The sequence below is a fragment of the Rhea americana genome, unplaced genomic scaffold (assembly GCF_003343005.1).
Source record: "Rhea americana isolate MKP2758 unplaced genomic scaffold, rheAme1 scaffold_412, whole genome shotgun sequence".
Lineage (NCBI taxonomy): Eukaryota > Metazoa > Chordata > Aves > Rheiformes > Rheidae > Rhea > Rhea americana.
The window spans coordinates 211,271-228,822 of record NW_028186549.1 but is presented as its reverse complement, the minus strand read 5'-3'; the positions used below and the strand labels follow the sequence as shown (position 1 = coordinate 228,822).

The following is a 17,552-nucleotide window of genomic DNA, read 5'->3' as shown; positions in this document are numbered from 1 at the left end:
TTAAGTACTTGATGTACTTTTAGCCTTTAATGAAATGCAATAGGTGAAAATGCTCAGTACAAGGTGATTAATCAACTTTTCTTAAACAAGTTACAGATTTCCTTCTCTATAATGAGTAAACCCAAAAGAGAACTGGCACAACTTCTTGCGTCTATTCTCAAGGAAATCTRTCAGGCTGGCGAAGTTGTTTAGAGTGCCTCAACTTTCTTCTAAAAAATAATTAAATGAATTTACTCATACTTGCTTAAAAGGAATGCTGCATATTTAGGTATAAATGGCTAAATATTAAAGGGCTTTAAAAAATCTCTTAGGATTCTGGTGCTGAAGAAGAAAAGGCTGGGGCAAATTCTGTTAAAAAGCCATCTCCCTCCAAAGCACGTAAGAAAAAGCTGAGTAAAAAAGGAAGGAAAATGGCAGGTAGGAAACGAGGACGTCCCAAGAAAATGAACACTGCAAATACAGAGCGCAAGACCAAGAAGAACCAAACTGCACTAGAACTTCTGCACGCTCAAACTGTGTCACAAACATCTTCATCCTCTCCTCAGGGTGAGTTTAAGGCTGGCAGTAATGAAGCTTCATCTCTRCTGAATGAGCTTGGATAAGTGTTGAGGGTCTGAGTGAGTGCTTTGAGGTTCTTCTTTTGTTGCTATGTTTAGTTTGGTTTTGGTATTGTAACTTCTCCCTTACTATCGAAGCAAAGCTCCTTTTGAAGTGGTGGTATGTCTCTATCTGAGATGATGGTGATTGAAGCTGTCTGTAGCTATTTGCCAGAAGCTGCAGGTGAACTGTGGCTGAGACTTTGCTGCTGCTGTTCCAAGGGTAAATTGTAGATGTCCTTTCAAACACCATTTGTAGTAGTAGTTGATCTAGCCAGTTTGCTGGATCTTGCATTAAATGACGTACTTTCTAATGGCAAAGCTACTGTGCGCTTGCCAGAAACGCTGAATTTCATAAACTGGAAACGTGATCTTTTTCTCACTTTAGATGCATACAAGTCACCTCATAGTCCATATTACCAACTACCTCCTAAAGTGCAACGGCATTCATCTAACCAGCTACTGGTGACACCCACCCCACCTGCACTACAGAAGCTGCTAGGTAAGACTGAAGCTGTGTGTGTGTTTGCTTTACTTTAAGCATTTTAAACATATAGTAACTCAAAGGACTGTCAATAGACAGCCATAGTGGAAAGCTGTAGATTGAACAGGAGAGGGGGCACTTTGTCCCTCTGCTTTCATTGACATAACTAGCACATCTCTTCTCTTGCTTGCTGCTGAAGTTGACATTTTGGTTTGCATTTGTTTTTGATGCTGTTTCAGCTCTAGTTTGGCACAAAAGWAGTGGAGCTTGGTTTTAACAAGAAGCCAAAATAACTTTAAATGGAAATGGCTTGTCAGAAATTATTTTGAATGAAACTATTTTCTTATTTTTGAATGATACAGTCTTGGTGATCAAAACTTATTTTTTGCTTTAAAACTGAAGGCTAAGTCAAAAAATGAAGTACTGTCTAAGTTCTGGAGGTTACAGAGGTGGTGTGGTTGGAAATACAAGAGGTGATTCAACTTGGGAGTGTGTTTTTTTTTTTTTTTTTGTTTGTTTTTGTTTGTTTGTTCTTCCTGCAGGGGGTAGGAAATGTACAGCTGTAAGATATCCTTCACATTGCAGGTAAATTAAGGTGGGATCAGTGTTATGGCACAGTTCTTCAAAGGGTAGAAGTAGTGGAGAGGTGTGAYGGTGGAGGGGAAGAAACTTACGTTGAAGTACCTGTAATTAGCGACTAATGGATCCAAGAGGTCAGTTTGCAGTGGAACACAGATTTTCGGCACCATCTAAATTGATCTTTAGTCATTTGGTCTATTTTACAGCCCAAACAACAAAAAAGAGGGAGCAAGTATCGTTAAATGGGAACATTGCTGTTTCATTGGAAATGTATTATCTCTTTATGTATTTTGCAGACTCTTTTAAGATCCAGTACATGCAGTTCATGGCATACATGAAAACTCCTCAGTATAAAGCAAGTCTGCAACAGTTACTGGAGCAGGAAAAGGTAGGTTTTTTTTTTTTTTTTTAAGACATTTCTAAACAAAAGCTGCCAGAATACTTAATATGTTAGATGAAGAAGGAAAATGCTGGAGGCTGCAATTTTGTACATCTTAATGACTCTGCTGCACCATACAAATTAAAAGATTCTACCAGGGTAATGCTTAATCTGAATGACTGTACATGGGGATTTTGTTACTAGGTCAGCCTGTCATTTTTTGTGCTTAAATTCCCACCCACGATCTGGGAAAGGTGGATCTCTCTTCCTGCAGGCCACCTGATAAGATTCTGCAATTCTATTTCAACATGCAACTGCATGCATATGCAGGAAAGTAGTGTGGGTTGAACCCTTCCTTTTCTCCTAGACTTGTCATTTCCAAATCTTACAGGAGCAAGAGGTGGTGATCAACTTTTCCAGCAGTATGTGCTGCTTTAGTACATTCCTTCCATCCTCTTAGAGAGTCTTCCTACATGGAGGCATCCTGTGTGCTGCCACTGCGCTTAAATAATTAAATTGTGTTTAATCTGACTAAAGAGTGCAGCAAKTCTGAATGAGGACTGCTTTAAATCCTTGGAGCTGATGTTTCTGGTTCTTGACATTTTATTCCTTTTACGATGTAAGAAAGCTTAAATGAGTTCAGGGTACTCTAGCATCAGGATGGCTTGTTAAACGTGTAACAAATGGAAGAACAAGATGAAAGAGAGAGCTGTCTGTCATAGCAGACTTAACAATGCTTCGCTCACTCTCTTAGTACTGATAATATGTTAAGACTACATTGGTGGGCAAAGTGTAAAACTTCAAATGGTGAGTTGAAATACRTGGAAAGGTGAAGCAAATACTTCAATTACGAAGTGTAGTTTTTTCCTCTGTTGCTGTAGAGACTTCTCTCCAGCAGAGGGAGGAGATTTGCTGCCTAAATACCTTTTCTTCTTGTATTGTCTTACCTCAATTAATGAATAATTTAATTGCTTTATAAATTAGTCCTGATGAGATAGCCTGCTTAGGTACTTAAGCAGAGGTACCTTTCCCATTAGAGCTCCATTGTAACGTTTAATGTCTTGGCTACTACCTTTCAGTAGCCTTCGTTAAACATTTCTTTTATTGTATGGGCTTTTCTGAAAGTGTCAGCATAAAGCCATTGCATTGTTTGATGGGATTTTCCATAACTGGAACTTTTTTTGTACATGAGAAAGGCTAACTTGTGTCACGCCATTCCTTCCTACGAATTGATCTGATGCTGTTGTGATGTTAATGAGAACCTTTCTACTACACTTGCTTTGGTTTGTTTTCACAGTTGAACAGCACTTTGAATTTTGGGCTTTTTCCCTTAAGCAGCATATTTTTCTGTGTGTATACATGTTATCAGAAAAATCAAATCATAAAGTTAACATCTCCTTGCACAGAAATGGAATGAAAAACGATACCATGGAATTATTGTGCTATACATTGGAAGTATGACTTGAGAGTATGGAAAAGTAATCACTTTGTGTTGGCATCTGACAGCTGTTGCATAAAGATTATTTGATGGGGTGTTACRCTGAGAGCATGGCTAGTTAAACTTCATGGAAGCAGATATAGAACCTCTGGCAGAGGTGCTGTTGTTCTGTTTAAGGACTCCCCCTAACTTTTTATTAAAGGACAATAAAAATGTCTCTAATACAACTTTAAAATACACAAAATGCTGCTACTTCACCAGAATACCTTTAGATGGAGCTGTCAGCTCCTCCACTGCTTGTAAAGGCTGWGTGAAATACCTGATGTTGAAAGCATAACTGATTCTTTCAGCATCACCTATGGCAGTCCATTTAGCATTGCAGTGACTCAGCTGTTTGGCCGAATTGTTGGCGTGAGAGGCGACTAGAGCTGTACACCAAGTCCAGTGCTTTTCTCTCAGACATGGAACTTGCAAGCTCTGCTGCTTTGCTTCATGAATGCATGGTTTGGAAGGTCAARGTATCTTTCTGCCTGGTCTTCCACCTCCTCAGAAGTCAGTGCTCAGTGTTTGCCAAATTCCTGTGTGGTTCCTGCAGAAGTTGTTTGGGGGGAAGTGTGATCTGCAAAGCTCTCTCTTCTTGCTGCACTCATCTTGTGATTAGGAATGGAAAAAATGTGAGAACCCTCAGCCAGTCCTACCTTTGCCCTTTGCTGCTCACATAGTGCAAGACCCCAAAATGAGTAAGCCAATATCTAGTTAAGGAATGTTACAGGCAGGAAGTGTTCCATGAGCGGAAGGGCAGAGTGGCTCATTAAAGTAATTTTGGCATTAGAAACAAAAATGGTTTGGCTAATTTATGACTTTCCTCCTGCCTCCCCCACAACGTATTTTCATTTACTAAGTGTCTTGTGAATATTGTGTAGGAAAACTCTGAATTGGGACTCTTGAGATTTAGAGTCTATTCTCAGTTTAGTAACAGATTTCATACAGATAATCTTTTCCAGTTCTGTTTCTCCTCTGTAGGATGTGGTTATTACTACTTCTTTACAGATGTGCTAGGTGGATAAAAATGAATTTTTAAGAATGTCGTGATTATATTTTACTGTATAGCAGAGCAATGTATTTAAAGGTTTTTTTCAGCTTGCTTAACTTCCGCAGAATGTCGAACACTAACAAATACAAGACAACAGAAGCCTGAGACAGAGGTGGGTTAGTTCAGATCTCCTCTCAGATACACTTCTACTCGTGTACCAACTTGCCTTCTAAGCTATATGTTTACATCTTAAGAGGAATCTTCCTTCAAAGCATGCTTCAGTTAATGTTAAAAGTGCATTTTTCCACTCTTTCCTCCTCTAGGAAAAGAATGCTCAACTACTGGGGACAGCACAGCAGTTATTTACCCACTGCCAGGCACAGAAAGAGGAAATAAAACGTCTTTTTCAACAGAAACTTGATGAGGTAGCCTTGGTCTGGTGGAAGTGTGTGCTTGTCTTTCATCTGTATGGACGTATTTTTGCTAAAAAGGAGTTAGATCAGAGTAGTCCTGGGTCCTCAGCCTCCTTTTTGCAGATGACATTGAATCTCTTTGCTCCTTTGATTAGGCTTTATCTTCACTGTTGAAATTTKTGTGTGCCACTGTGCCTTTATCCAAGGGAAATGGGATAACAGTCCACCAGCAGCACAGCATTTTAATGAAGGGCTGTTACTAGTTGAACAAACTCTATTGCTAATGCAAGTTCAGAAGCGCAAAGGGAAACATGGTGGCTCTGCAAAAACAGTGTCCTCATGGTTGGCAAGAGAAACTAARTGACAATTTTTAAATTGAATTGAGCAGCCACTTCTGTCCTTCCTCATTACCTCATTTATAAAATATTGATGAGAAAGCGCCTCAGAGTGCAGAGAGACTTTCTATGAACTGTGAAAGTTCACAAGTGTCCTTAATATTCCTTCTGAATGTGCCAGTTTTCTGGGATTAGTGTGTCAAGACCTTACTGAATGATCTTTTCCTCTCGCCCTCCATCCTGTAGTTGGGAGTTAAAGCTCTGACATACAATGACCTGATTCAAGCTCAGAAGGAAATTTCTGCTCACAATCAGCAACTGAAAGAACAGACGAAACAGCTGGAGAAGGATAACAGYGAACTCAGGAACCAGAGCTTACAGCTGGTATGTACAGCATTGGTCTCTGAGTAGCAGAACAATGCAAGGAGGGCAGGTCACGAGCCGAGAGCTGCCTCACCTGGCAATAGCCAGGATGGAATGCTGGTGGAGAGAATGCAGGTGGTCCTCCTCAGCCGTACAGCCATATACGGGCTCATCACTGAACTTGGATTTCACTGGCCAAGAAGTTTGTGTAGTGTTTGCTTCATGGTAGCCATAACTCTTACTATTCATCTCAGTGTCAAGGTGGGCAAGGGAAAAATCTGGATGCGGAGATGCTTAGTTGTGTTCGGTGATAGCCTGGTTCTGTCTTAAACTAGTTTTATCTCCTGCCACATTAAGGGAGGACTACAGGACCATTTTGATGCTGTTTGACTTGAACTGAGAGGAGCTTTCAAGAGAATGAGAAGCTTCTTGAAGTCCAATTGAAAGATCCATGGCACTTGCAAAAGCATGACTTGTGCCTCAGGTAGTGTGAGATGTGTGAAAGTCTTTTGATCTGTTCATCCTGTGTCTTTGCAGCTGAAGGCACGATGTGAAGAACTGAAGCTGGATTGGTCAACACTGTCGCTGGAGAACTTGCTGAAGGAGAAGCAGGCATTGAAGAACCAAATTTCTGAGAAACAAAARCACTGTTTGGAGTTGCAGGTAGAGAGAAGGGGGAAAAGAAAAAAAAAATCAAGAATCACCAACCTGGGCTAGTTCTTGGATCGTAGACCAGTTAGGGGATTTGATTAAATATGATTATTTAAAAATATTAAGGTTAAGCTAGCTGGCTGTTAAATATTAATTTCTAGGGGGAAAAAAAGTACCAGAGTTTTGGTAAACTTGAGACGAATAAGAATACGGCTAACTTTTTGACTCTTAGTGTAATTAAAGGAAACAGACAGTGCGACCTGATTCCCTGGTAGTGCTGTGAAAGACAGTACATCATTTAAAAAGCTTGACCTAGTGAAAAGAAAGGTCCTGCTTGCTTAGATAGTGTGTGACTTCAGTGTCTTATACGTGTTCTGAAGTTTCAGTTCAGGAATTGATTTCCACAGAATACCACTTAACCATATTGAAAACAAGTGAAACTCCTGTGACTGAAAATTTTTCTTTCCTTGTGAGATAAACTTCAGAATTTTTTGATGGATGCTTTGACAGGGGGTGAGTCTTTCCTTCTGTGACTGGCAAGAGTGAGATACTACATACTTCTTGTGTGTGTGTGTGCATATATATATGCACACATACACGCATACATATGTATATATTTATATYGGAGATATCTTATGTTTCCCTCTAAGAGTTGAAAGGTGCTTTCTAACAGTCTCTGAACCATTCCCCTTACCTGCACCTTTTCATCTTGCAAAATCAGAGTAGCCTGTTGAAATTTGGTTCTAAAATTGTAGGTCACTTGCATTATTCCTAGAAGTGGATACACTATTTCTGAAAAGTATATGATGGCAAAACTCCATAATGTGATAGAATTCTTAAGTATGGTCGTTAATCGTTGTCCTCCTCTTCATTTAAAGATCAGCATTGTGGAACTTGAGAAAAGTCAAAGACAGCAGGAGCTCATGCAGCTGAAATCGTATACACCGTCTGATGAGTCACTGTCAGTACAGCTACGCAATAAAAATCATTTGAGTCGTGATCCTGAGGCTGATCATGGCAGGTTCCAACTTGAGCTTGAATGCTCTAAATTTCCTATGCCCCACATCAATGGCATGAGCCCTGAACTGTCCATGAATGGCCATGCTACTCCCTATGAAATCCATAACACTTTTAGCAGGCCCTCCTCCAAGCAGAACACCCCTCAGTACACGACCTCTCATCTGGACCAAGAAATAGTTCCCTGTACTCCAAACCACAACAGCAGACAGAAGGCAGACAAGATGACAAGCTTGTCCTTACCTGATTACACCAGGTTTTCCCCAGCTAAAATAGCACTAAGGAGACACTTGAATCAAGACCATGCAGTCAATGGAAAAGCAACAACTAATGAGATACAGAGGTGAGAGTGATCATTTCCTAGGATGGGAAAAGAGGGRTAATGTTGTTTGGTTTTAGTAACAGTAGTTTATTTGGACTGTCAAAAAATAGTTTAAAATAGTTTTGTACACTTATAGCTTTGTGTCATAAGCCAGACAAACCAGCAGTGCCACCTGATCAGGTAAGCAAGGTGGTATAGTGCCTTGAGTTTAGTACAGGAATTCCTTGCATTCTAACTACCGTACCTATCTGTTTCAGAGTTGAACATGTAAAAGAGAATGGCCTTACATATCTAAGCCCTGGTATTTCAAATGGCATAAAGCTGAGTCCTCAGGAAACTCGGCCCTCTTCCCCAGCGGCCTTACCAATTGCAGGCGAGAAGGTAAGAAGAAGCCTGATTATGCTCAAGTGCGAAAACCTTATACTTGCTAGAACAAAGAAAAAAGTAGGCCAGACTGGGGGACGAAGACTTACTCCTTTCTGCAGTTGGCTTGATATAGGATATAACACAAGAGTAACAGTAGGTGTGGTAGAAGGAAGGGCCTGGCTAAAGGAAGAAAGTGCAGTGCTCATGAAAGAGATGCTTTCCTGAGAGTTGCTAGTTTGCATATGAATTATACCAGTAATACAGTAGGACTTTGGTCTGGTCTGAGTCTGTTTCAGCTTCAAAGCCAGATTCTTTTTCATTTAAAAAAGAAATAAAGAAAAAGAAATTGTGGTCCTGCCACATAGTTGGTCCTGACATGGATCCTCCTGGTGATCATTTCAGAGCAAGGAAGTGCCCTTCAGCAGGAAGTTACCATGGAAATCTTTCTGGCTGCTACCTCTTCTGCGTACAGAGGACCTCAAGATTAAAAAATTCTCAGATGAGCGCTTTTCACAGAGCTCTCTCAAAGACACTAGGAAATGGGCTTGCCTAAAGCATGCTTTTCCTTATGCTTTTGTGGCCAGCAGTAGCTTTAATTTGCATATCTTTCTACACTGTCAGGTATTTCTGTCCCAATAGATTGGTGTTGCTGGGTAAGCTATCTTTGCTTATATAGTCATCACTCTTAAGCATGTAATCCTTAAATGACCAAACACAACTGAATGAGCAGGTTACTGTTAGTTTTTAAAAAGTCTTTTTGGTAATAGGATGCAGTTAATAATGCTGCTACTTTTTTTTTTTTTCTTTTACAGGTTTTGAGAGAGAGAACCTCTGTGAGTAATGGAGAAACTATCACCAGCCTACCTATCAGTATTCCTCTCAGCACAGTGCAGCCCAATAAACTCCCTGTTAGTATCCCTCTGGCCAGCGTAGTCCTACCTAGCCGTGTTGAGAAGGTGGTGAGTAAGGGATTGTCAACGCTTTCCATCCCTAACTAAAATCACATTGGGCAGTAATGGTGTACTGTGCACCAGGATCCTGAGTGGGCTGCTAATCTGGACTGTCTGTGATGCTTTGGGGGAGGCTGCTGTTGGGATGCATCCTCTTGTCTCTTAGTCATTCTCTAGATTTCAATACACTTGTGTCAGTGGAGTTCATAGTATTTCATCCAGAAAGGAAAGTGAATACATGCCTCAGAAGAACACGGTCTTAACTGACTTGAAAAAGTAGCAGAATTTGAGTGTGGGTCTGAGAGCCAAGAACCTCACAAGTAAACTTGTTCTTAGCCCTTGTCTCCTTGTGTGACACTAGGAGACCAATTCTTCTGCCTCCATTTGCCCATCCATAAGTTGTGTATCTTTTTTAATCTCATGAGAGTGTGGGATGAATGTGAACAGTGCATTGAGATTGTAATACCTACTGTGTGAGTAATTGTTCTGTAGCTGACTTCTCAGGTATTAGAACTATGGAATTTTTCAGACCATCTTTTTTGGAAAATTTGTAAGTCCATGCGACTCTTTGAGGTAGAGAAGATTAAAAAAGCCAGGTTCTGTTTCTCACACATGTTTATCACTAGAGAGTTTACARTAGAGAGCTAAGAATTATTCACTGCTTTCACGTAAGTGCTGTGGATTTAGACTCTATCCACGAATGTGTTTGAGGGCATCAGTATTACAATCCTATATTTGGAAAGCTGGAGTTGTTTCATAATCTTTAATCCAATATCTCCTTCCAGCCATAGACTCTGTAGCTGTAACAGGACTAGAGCCTTCCCGACTCCAAGGAGAGGTGCTGTCTCCTCTCAGAGAGTGAACAGGGCGTGAAGTGTCAGCTCTGGGCACCACCTCTGACTTCAACACGCTATTTATTCAGGCTAGGATTTCACAACTGTTGTGCCTCATTTTGAAAAATACCACTTGTTTATTGTACCTCAGATAATGTACCAGAGAATGTAGCCTACTGCATTCCATGTTGTTTCAGGGTTGCTTTGGGGAACCTGGTGTGTACCACCGGTGGGGGCATGATACAACCACCTGTTTCCTTTCTGGCTGCCTATGAAACAATGGGCTGAAGCATTTGTTCTGTTTGCAGTGCTGTCCTGCACCTGAGCTTCCAGGGACAATGAGCCTGTTTCTGGGTTTGCATGGTATCTGGCATGTGCTAGATACTATTGCAATGCAATCATTATTTATTTTTGTCCCATATCTCACTGATCTGTACTTTTCTCAAAACAAGCAAAATTTAGGACAATCAAGAAGTAGAGTCGCTTGTCTTGGTAGATCTTCTAGTGCACATGAGTTTTGTTTAAATTGGTGGCTTTTTAATGTATTTGCTGGACTGAAACATTCGTTTCTCTCTCCCCAGAGAAGCACACCTAGCCCAGTTCATCAGAATAGAGACTCATCGACACTTGAAAAGCAGATTGGTGCTAGTTCTCATAATGGCGTAAGCAATGCTGCTGGAAACAAGCCACTGGCTTTGGCTACCTCAGGTAACAGCCTCGTCTATGTGAAGGTGTGCTGTCTCACCATGACAGCACCTGCAAGTGCATATGTCTGAGTTCTGGGCACTTCAGGTCATTCATTCAGCAGATTGCACGATAGATGTGCATTTTGTAATAGGACCAAAGAATCATGCATATTGCACGACGATGTTATGAAACACTTTGGATGCATTTTTGTGTGGAGTATCAGCTTGAACTTGCCTTTATTATCTGAACTGCAGCATCTTGCAGTGTGTGTAAATAATTCCTTTTGTAAACTCTCTGTGGATTAAAATGTTCTTACCTGCACACTGTAGCAAGCCAGCAAAATATATTTCACAGGTATGCTTTAAACTGACCTGGCTTAGAAAGTTTTATTTCTGTAGGGTGGTGGGAATTCCTTGATGCTGGCCACACTGGTGTCCCACAAGCAGTTGTACAGGCACAACTACTAGTGTAGTTGGGGATGGAAGACCTATCAAGAGGGGAGAGTGTAGGGATTCATCAAGTGTAGGTACTGCTTCTGAGCTTGCTTATCTGTTGAAATTGTGGCTTTTAGCCACACAATGCTATAATCAGGATACAGAGACCTTGTGAACCAGGAAAACTTAATTTGTAGCATACAGAAGCTGTTCTACAGCTGATCTCTCTTCAGAGAGTGCATTTGTTCCTTATGTTTACTACCTCTAGGGGCTTGTGTTGTTACTAGCATCTGTTTTGAAAACAAGGGTTTGGCTGCAGTTTCCTATAAAACCAATGAAGTGGTTTTTTTGAAGGTATGAAACAATACTGTGTTCCCTTCTATCCCTTTTGTTTAGGTAGCCCAGAGACAAGATCTTACTAGAGCATTTAAACCGATTTCTGATAGACTGTGACAAACACTTAATTCCCTTTCTATGCTTATTCCCATGTGGCATTATTCTGTTACAATTTCCTTGAAGATCCACTGTCATTTCCTAAGCCATAGCCTTTTGTTTAATTTTGAGTAGGGAGTGGGCTGTATAGATGACAAAGCATCTATTGGCAGGAAGTAAGTAAGTGGGGGAAAGAAGGTGAATGAAATCGACAATTTTCTTGATCGTAGGAGGAGCCCTGACTTCAAAAGTCAAAAAAAAAAACTTGAGTTCCATTTAAAATCTGTGTAGGCCGTAAGGTATCTCCATATAGCACGTGAATTCTCCTCAACTGGCAAAGGAGAGCAGTGAAATGTGCTAACTCCTAGCTGAAGCTGTCAGCACCCAGAGTTGTGTTCTCAACCTCACTATGTAAAGAACAGCTACACCGAGTTCCCTGTGTAATACACAGTTGCTAGCCAGTCTAATGCAGGTACAGCTGAAACCACTYCTAACCATCCCTGAAATCTAGCACTGTGAACTGTCACTTAGCAGAAGCAATGATGTATACTTTCCCTTTCAACAGGTTTTTCTTACTCTTCTGGCTCCGTGGCAGTCAATGGAACTCTTTCAAACAGCCCAGCCCATCTTAACCATAGTGTTGATCAGGCAGCTCTGGACGACTCTGGGAGTCTGTTTAACTCAGTAGGGTCTCGGAGTTCCACTCCACAACATCCTTTGCTAATGATGCAGTCAAGGAACTCTGGGCAAAACTCCCCTGCTCACCAGCACTCAACAAGCCCCAGGTTAAATGGCACCTCCCAGAGCCTGGTAGGGGTATTGCAATATGCAGATGCTCAGAAGATGTTTGCCGAAGGAACAAAGGGGGATCTTCAGTCTGATGCAGCGTATTCAGATCCTGAGAATGAGACCAAGAGAAGAATCATCTTTACAATCTCTCCTAATACAGGACATGTAAAACAATCCCCTTCCAACAAGCACAGTCCTCTGCCCCCGAGCACTCGGCTGGACTGTGGCCAAGCACATGTGCAGGATGGGAAGAAGCGAGGTCGGCGGAAGAGATCATCTACTGGGAATCTCAGCGGGAACTCCGGGGTCTCCCCTAAACGCAAATCCTTACCTACTGTTGCAGGACTCTTTACACAACCATCAGGTTCACCGCTCAATATTAATTCCATGGTAAGGGCAAAAATGAAGAGCTCTAGCAAAACAGAAGGGTCTGGGAAACCTCTATGAATTAGTGGAGCAGTTGGAATTTATTTCTCTTTAACACTCTCAGGTTTTACAGTACTAGTGGCTAGAATTGGTATGAAAAGCTTATGTGAAAATGGCCCCCTTGAGAGGCTAGGGAATTGCTGAAAAGTTGATGAACTATTTCTGTACAGGCAGAAGATCTTCAAAGAGTTTTTTAAATCAGAACATTAAATTATTAAAAATAATCTTTTAATTCTTAGTTCAGGCTGTTCCCTTATGACAAAAAGCTTGTGGTGTCTGCAGCAAAGTTTTTTTTTTTTGGCTGTAGATTAAATATTTTGAAAGTAGTTTAAACTAAGACTGACTAAGTAGCATGAAAGTGCCAGAAGCGTATGACTTTCTCACATTAATAAACTTACTATACAGGCTGTGTTCATGTGATCCTGCAGTAATGATTTGAAAAGAAGTATAGTTAYCCCGTGTCTTCATTTCTGCATTTAAACATAAAATCAAATCATTAAAACTAGATATTCTTCCGAGTTGTGTTAAACAACTCTAGTGCAAGATGCTGAAGTGTAACAATGGCAGGGCTAAGCATGCATACACCCTGTTTTAATATCTTTTAACAAGATGCTTTGTTTGTAAAAGGATACTCTTATCCTTATCTGTTTTCTTTTCTTCTTGGCCAGGTCAATAACATTAACCAGCCTTTAGAAATAACAGCCATTTCCTCTCCTGAAAACTCCCTGAAGAACTCTCCTGTTCCTTACCAGGACAATGACCAGCCCCCGGTATTGAAAAAGGAAAAGCCACTCATTCAGACAAATGGCGTTCACTACTCCCCTCTAACATCAGATGAAGAGCAGGGATCTGAAGATGAGCACAATAGCACCAGGTGAATACGCAGGCATAGATTTCTGCAATGAGAGGTCTCTGACAGTTGATGAAGGTGCTCTAAGGTAGAGGGATGTGTTAGGTCTTTTCTCTTTGTTCCCTTTACTTGGAGAATGATTCCACAAGGCCAAGCCTCTCGTGAGGCTGAAATTAAAAATTGGAGAGTTATTTAGAGAGTCGTGCTTGAACAAGTGGGAACCTGTTATTCTTGCTGTATTTGCATGGCTGACAATGTCTGGCCTTTGAAAGAAATAGTATGAAAAAATTTTTTCTTTAATTACTGTGTTGTTTCATAGGAGTACTGAGGGCCAAGGGTGTAATTTTTAATAAGAGTCTGTCTCCTCCTCACTCCCCATCTCGCTTCCAGCTTGATTGAGAGTTCTTCACTTCCTACTCCAGACTGTGTGTTGCTCTGAACATTGCCACTTTCCGCCTGCGTGTGGATGCAATGACTTTTTTTTGCTTGTTTGAGGTACTAGAAAAGCAACCAATATAGAGATGAGAGCAATGGCCTGTTTCTTGTCATGAAAGAAGAGCAACAGTAAAGTTTTCTGAACATACAGTAATATTGGGAAAGAGTGCAAATTTTTAACAGCTTCTACTCAAAGCTTTTGGTGGATTTTTTTTTTTTTAATGTTAAATACTTCTGGTAACAATATGCTTTCACAGATGACTTGCTTTATATACTCTAGACAACTCTTAAGACACGAACATAAGGAAGATAAGCTATGAGGGTAAATGTGCAACAATAAAACCGCAATTAGTGTTATAACCTTCTTATTCTCTCACTAGAATTGAGAGGAAAATTGCAACAATATCATTGGAGAGCAAATCTCCACAGAAGACTGTTGAAAATGGTAGGTATGAGGAATATTAATCATTCATTTTAATGCTTGGTGTTGGGAATGGGTTGGCTGCCTCTGACTTAAGCAGTTAGCAGATAGCAGGCTTTTCTGCAGTTCTGTGCTTTTGAGCAGACTGCAGTTCTGCTGGGGTTTTCCATAATCATCACTAAGACAGGTGGCTGATAATTACAGATCTTAGGTCGGTTCTTTCTGTAGTCACAGATCACCATCTGACTGTTTTTAATTTTTTTCAATGACTCAGGGTTTGGGGAGGGGGTTGTCGTGCAAAGGTTGAGGAAAAGGGTAGATTAACCTTCTCAGACTTTCAGAGCATTAAACTAAAATTGGAGGATGATTAGGCGACTTCTCTTGAGTATTTCTGCCTTTGAATCAGCAATAGAATTACAGGCTGATTTAATATGGATGTTGGGGAGATGAAACAAGAACAGAAAAGCTCCCTGTCCTTAATAAACAGACTCGGTAAAGGCTGTTCTCTGATATTTTTGTAACCTTTTCTTCCAAACTAGGGGGCAGTTTACCTGGGAGGAAACAAGCACAAACCAATGAGAACATGAATAGCAGTAAATGGAAGTCTACTTTTTCACCGATATCTGACATCAACCTGACCAAAACTACAGATAGTCCCTTGCAGTCTGTTTCATCTCTGAGCCAGAATTCGCTGTTTGCCTTTAGGCCGTCCTCTGAGGATAGCCTAGCCATTGACTCCAAGATCACAGCACATGCGAGGAAAAGCATTGCCATGCCCTCCTCTGGGGCAGATGGGCTCAGCCCCAGTACAAACTCCACTAATGGATTCACGTACAACGGTGGACTGTCAGCAGACATTGGTTTACACAGCTTTATTGATGGTGCTTCTCTTCCGCATAAAACTTCAGATGTGACAGCTTCCAACTGCTCCCTGGGTTTTCAGTCACAGCGAAGCAAAGATGTGGGGGTATCGGAAACAAACCCTTTTTTGAACAAGAGGCAACTTGAAGGCCTCAGCAGCACGAAAGGAGAAGACTTAAATCGGTCAGGGGTCAAAAACAAAGAGATCAGCGAAATAAGCATTCGTACTGGGGGTTCTTCAGAAAAAAACTCCTTGCAACATAACGGAAAGGTCGGCAAAGGAAGGGACCGAGATGTGGAGTTTAAAAATGGCCACAACCTTTTCATTTCTGCTGCTGTTTCATCTGGTGGCCTTCTGAATGGTAAAAGCCTTTCTCCTGCTGTTTCTTCAGCAGGCAACCCAGCATCTTCTGTTCAGCCGCATCATCCTTTCCTAAATGCTTTGACCACTGGATCACAGTTCCCCCTTGGCCCCATGGCCTTGCAAGCAAACCTCAACTCGGTGACAAATTCCTCAGTATTGCAGTCCTTATTTAATTCAATGCCAGCTGCTGCCAGTCTGGTCCACGTGTCGTCAGCTGCAACCAGACTGACTAATTCTCACACTATGGGGAACTTCTCTCCTGGGGTTACAGGTGGAACAGTTGGAGGTAGGCAGAACTCTTTCTCTGGTATAAGACAGGGCCTAAAGGAAAGTCTGACTCTGCCTCTCCAGGGGTGAAACCCTTTCACTTCTGCAGGATGTGAAGCAGATCTGTCTCACATAACCCGTCTCCTCTATCTCTCGGAAATGCTAGGATGAGTTCAGTTCCCCACAGTGAAATCTCATGAGCTTTGTCTACTAGATGAGCATGTTGTATCACCTTAATGAAAGAATACACCCAGACTTTGTGATTTCATAATGTATGCTTGTTCAGATGTTGCTGTGTTGGAACCAACTTAGGTCTGCCTGCAGGTAAAAGATTTAACTTGTCATGTTAAGGATCTCTAACTTGACAACTTGATGAAAGGTTGAGATTAGGCCTGAATGGATATAGCATGATCCAGGAAGAGCAAAACATCAGTATCTCTTCAGAGGAGATGGTGTTGGGAATTGCGTAGCATTCTGGCTCTTGAATGGACATGAAGAGCATTTCTTTGCCAGGAAGGGCAATGCCATATGCACCTTGCACTTCTGGGAATCTGCACAGGCTTGGCTTCTGTGGCCCAAACTGGAGACAAGCTAGCAGGAGTAGAAGATAGTCTGAACCTGCCAATACTAAGGGTCAAAGGCAGTTTTTCTTACCTGTCCATAATCATTCAGGCACCATGTCGGGAAATCCTAACTCTCACATCTCTCAGCATGTAGATTTGCTGGAAATACAATCTCCCCTCTGCTGCCCTGTAAGTGGGAAAGCAGGAGGGTGGGGAGGGAAGAGCAGCAATTTGAGTCTTCAGATAAACAACTCTAGAGACCACGTAATCTCATCAAAAGTTCACCTGTGTGGTGTAGAGCTGAAAGTTCTTGGGTCTGACCATTTTTCCTCGTGGCATTTAGAGGTTGGCAGTAGGAAAGGTAAGTGAAATCTTTTGTACCTCCTGGCCTGCACCATTATCTCTCATTGCTTGCTGCTATCTCATGCTGCATATTTTTGTATGGGGCTGTAACTACTATGATTTTGCTTTTTTGTTTTGTTTTGTTTCTCTTGTCACTTGAGACTGTACAAAGCCCGTCTGTTGAAGCTGAGTTTTTCTCTCCTGTTTGCAGGTATTTTTAACCATGCGGTGCCTTCTGCCTCCTCTCCTCATCAATTTGGAGCCAGTTTCAGCAGCAGTGCTGTCTCTAGCAGCACAGTGCTAAGCTTAAACCCTCTGCAGGCTGTTGCCAGCACCTCATCCTCATCCTTCCCATCCCCCTCCTCTAATTTAGTAACATCTAGTGAGAATAGATCTGCTCAGCACCTCAACAGAGCGCCAGTGCAATCTGTTTTTCATTCCCCTCCACCTCCTCCTAACGTCTCATTACCCCCACCTCCTCCATTACTTGCTTCTAACTCTGAACCTCCGCTTCTGCAGAACCTGCCGTCCATCCCACCTGGCGAAGCTTTTTTGCCATCCTCTTCTGCTGCTTCTGTCCAATCTGCTAATGCTTCTTTGTCTATTAAGCTAGCTTCTCTCCAGCACAAAACTTCCCGCCCCTCCTTTACAGTCCATCACCCGCCTCTGCCCCGTTTGGCGCTGGCACAAACCGCGCCAATGATCACGCAGTCCAACGCAGCTGGCACGTCCGCTATGTGGGTTACACTTGGCATGCAGTCTCCTTATGCTTCGCACCTTTCTGGGGTTAAGCCACGATAAAGAGCTTGCTTAGCTAACAGTTCTTATTTTGTAAGGTAAGGCTAGAGAAAAAAAATCAGGAGTTTTATACAAGATACTGAATGATGCTTCTTCCTTTGCAGAGATAGGGTGGGAATGGGCT

General features: G+C 41.7%; 1 protein-coding gene across 1 annotated transcript in view; it reads left to right on the top strand.

Moving 5' to 3' along the window:
* Positions 1-17,552, top strand: part of DOT1L (DOT1 like histone lysine methyltransferase) — a 59,296-nt gene that overhangs the window by 31,706 nt on the left and 10,038 nt on the right. Inside the window, exons 14-28 of the mRNA XM_085314818.1 lie at positions 312-546; positions 985-1,098; positions 1,956-2,047; positions 4,833-4,934; positions 5,504-5,641; positions 6,158-6,283; positions 7,150-7,631; positions 7,868-7,991; positions 8,789-8,935; positions 10,341-10,467; positions 11,878-12,491; positions 13,196-13,401; positions 14,193-14,257; positions 14,773-15,744; positions 16,842-17,466. Of these exons, the coding sequence (XP_085170944.1) occupies positions 312-546; positions 985-1,098; positions 1,956-2,047; positions 4,833-4,934; positions 5,504-5,641; positions 6,158-6,283; positions 7,150-7,631; positions 7,868-7,991; positions 8,789-8,935; positions 10,341-10,467; positions 11,878-12,491; positions 13,196-13,401; positions 14,193-14,257; positions 14,773-15,744; positions 16,842-17,431 (4,134 nt within the window). The 3' untranslated portion in view covers positions 17,432-17,466. The remainder of the gene's footprint in view (positions 1-311; positions 547-984; positions 1,099-1,955; positions 2,048-4,832; positions 4,935-5,503; positions 5,642-6,157; positions 6,284-7,149; positions 7,632-7,867; positions 7,992-8,788; positions 8,936-10,340; positions 10,468-11,877; positions 12,492-13,195; positions 13,402-14,192; positions 14,258-14,772; positions 15,745-16,841; positions 17,467-17,552) is intronic.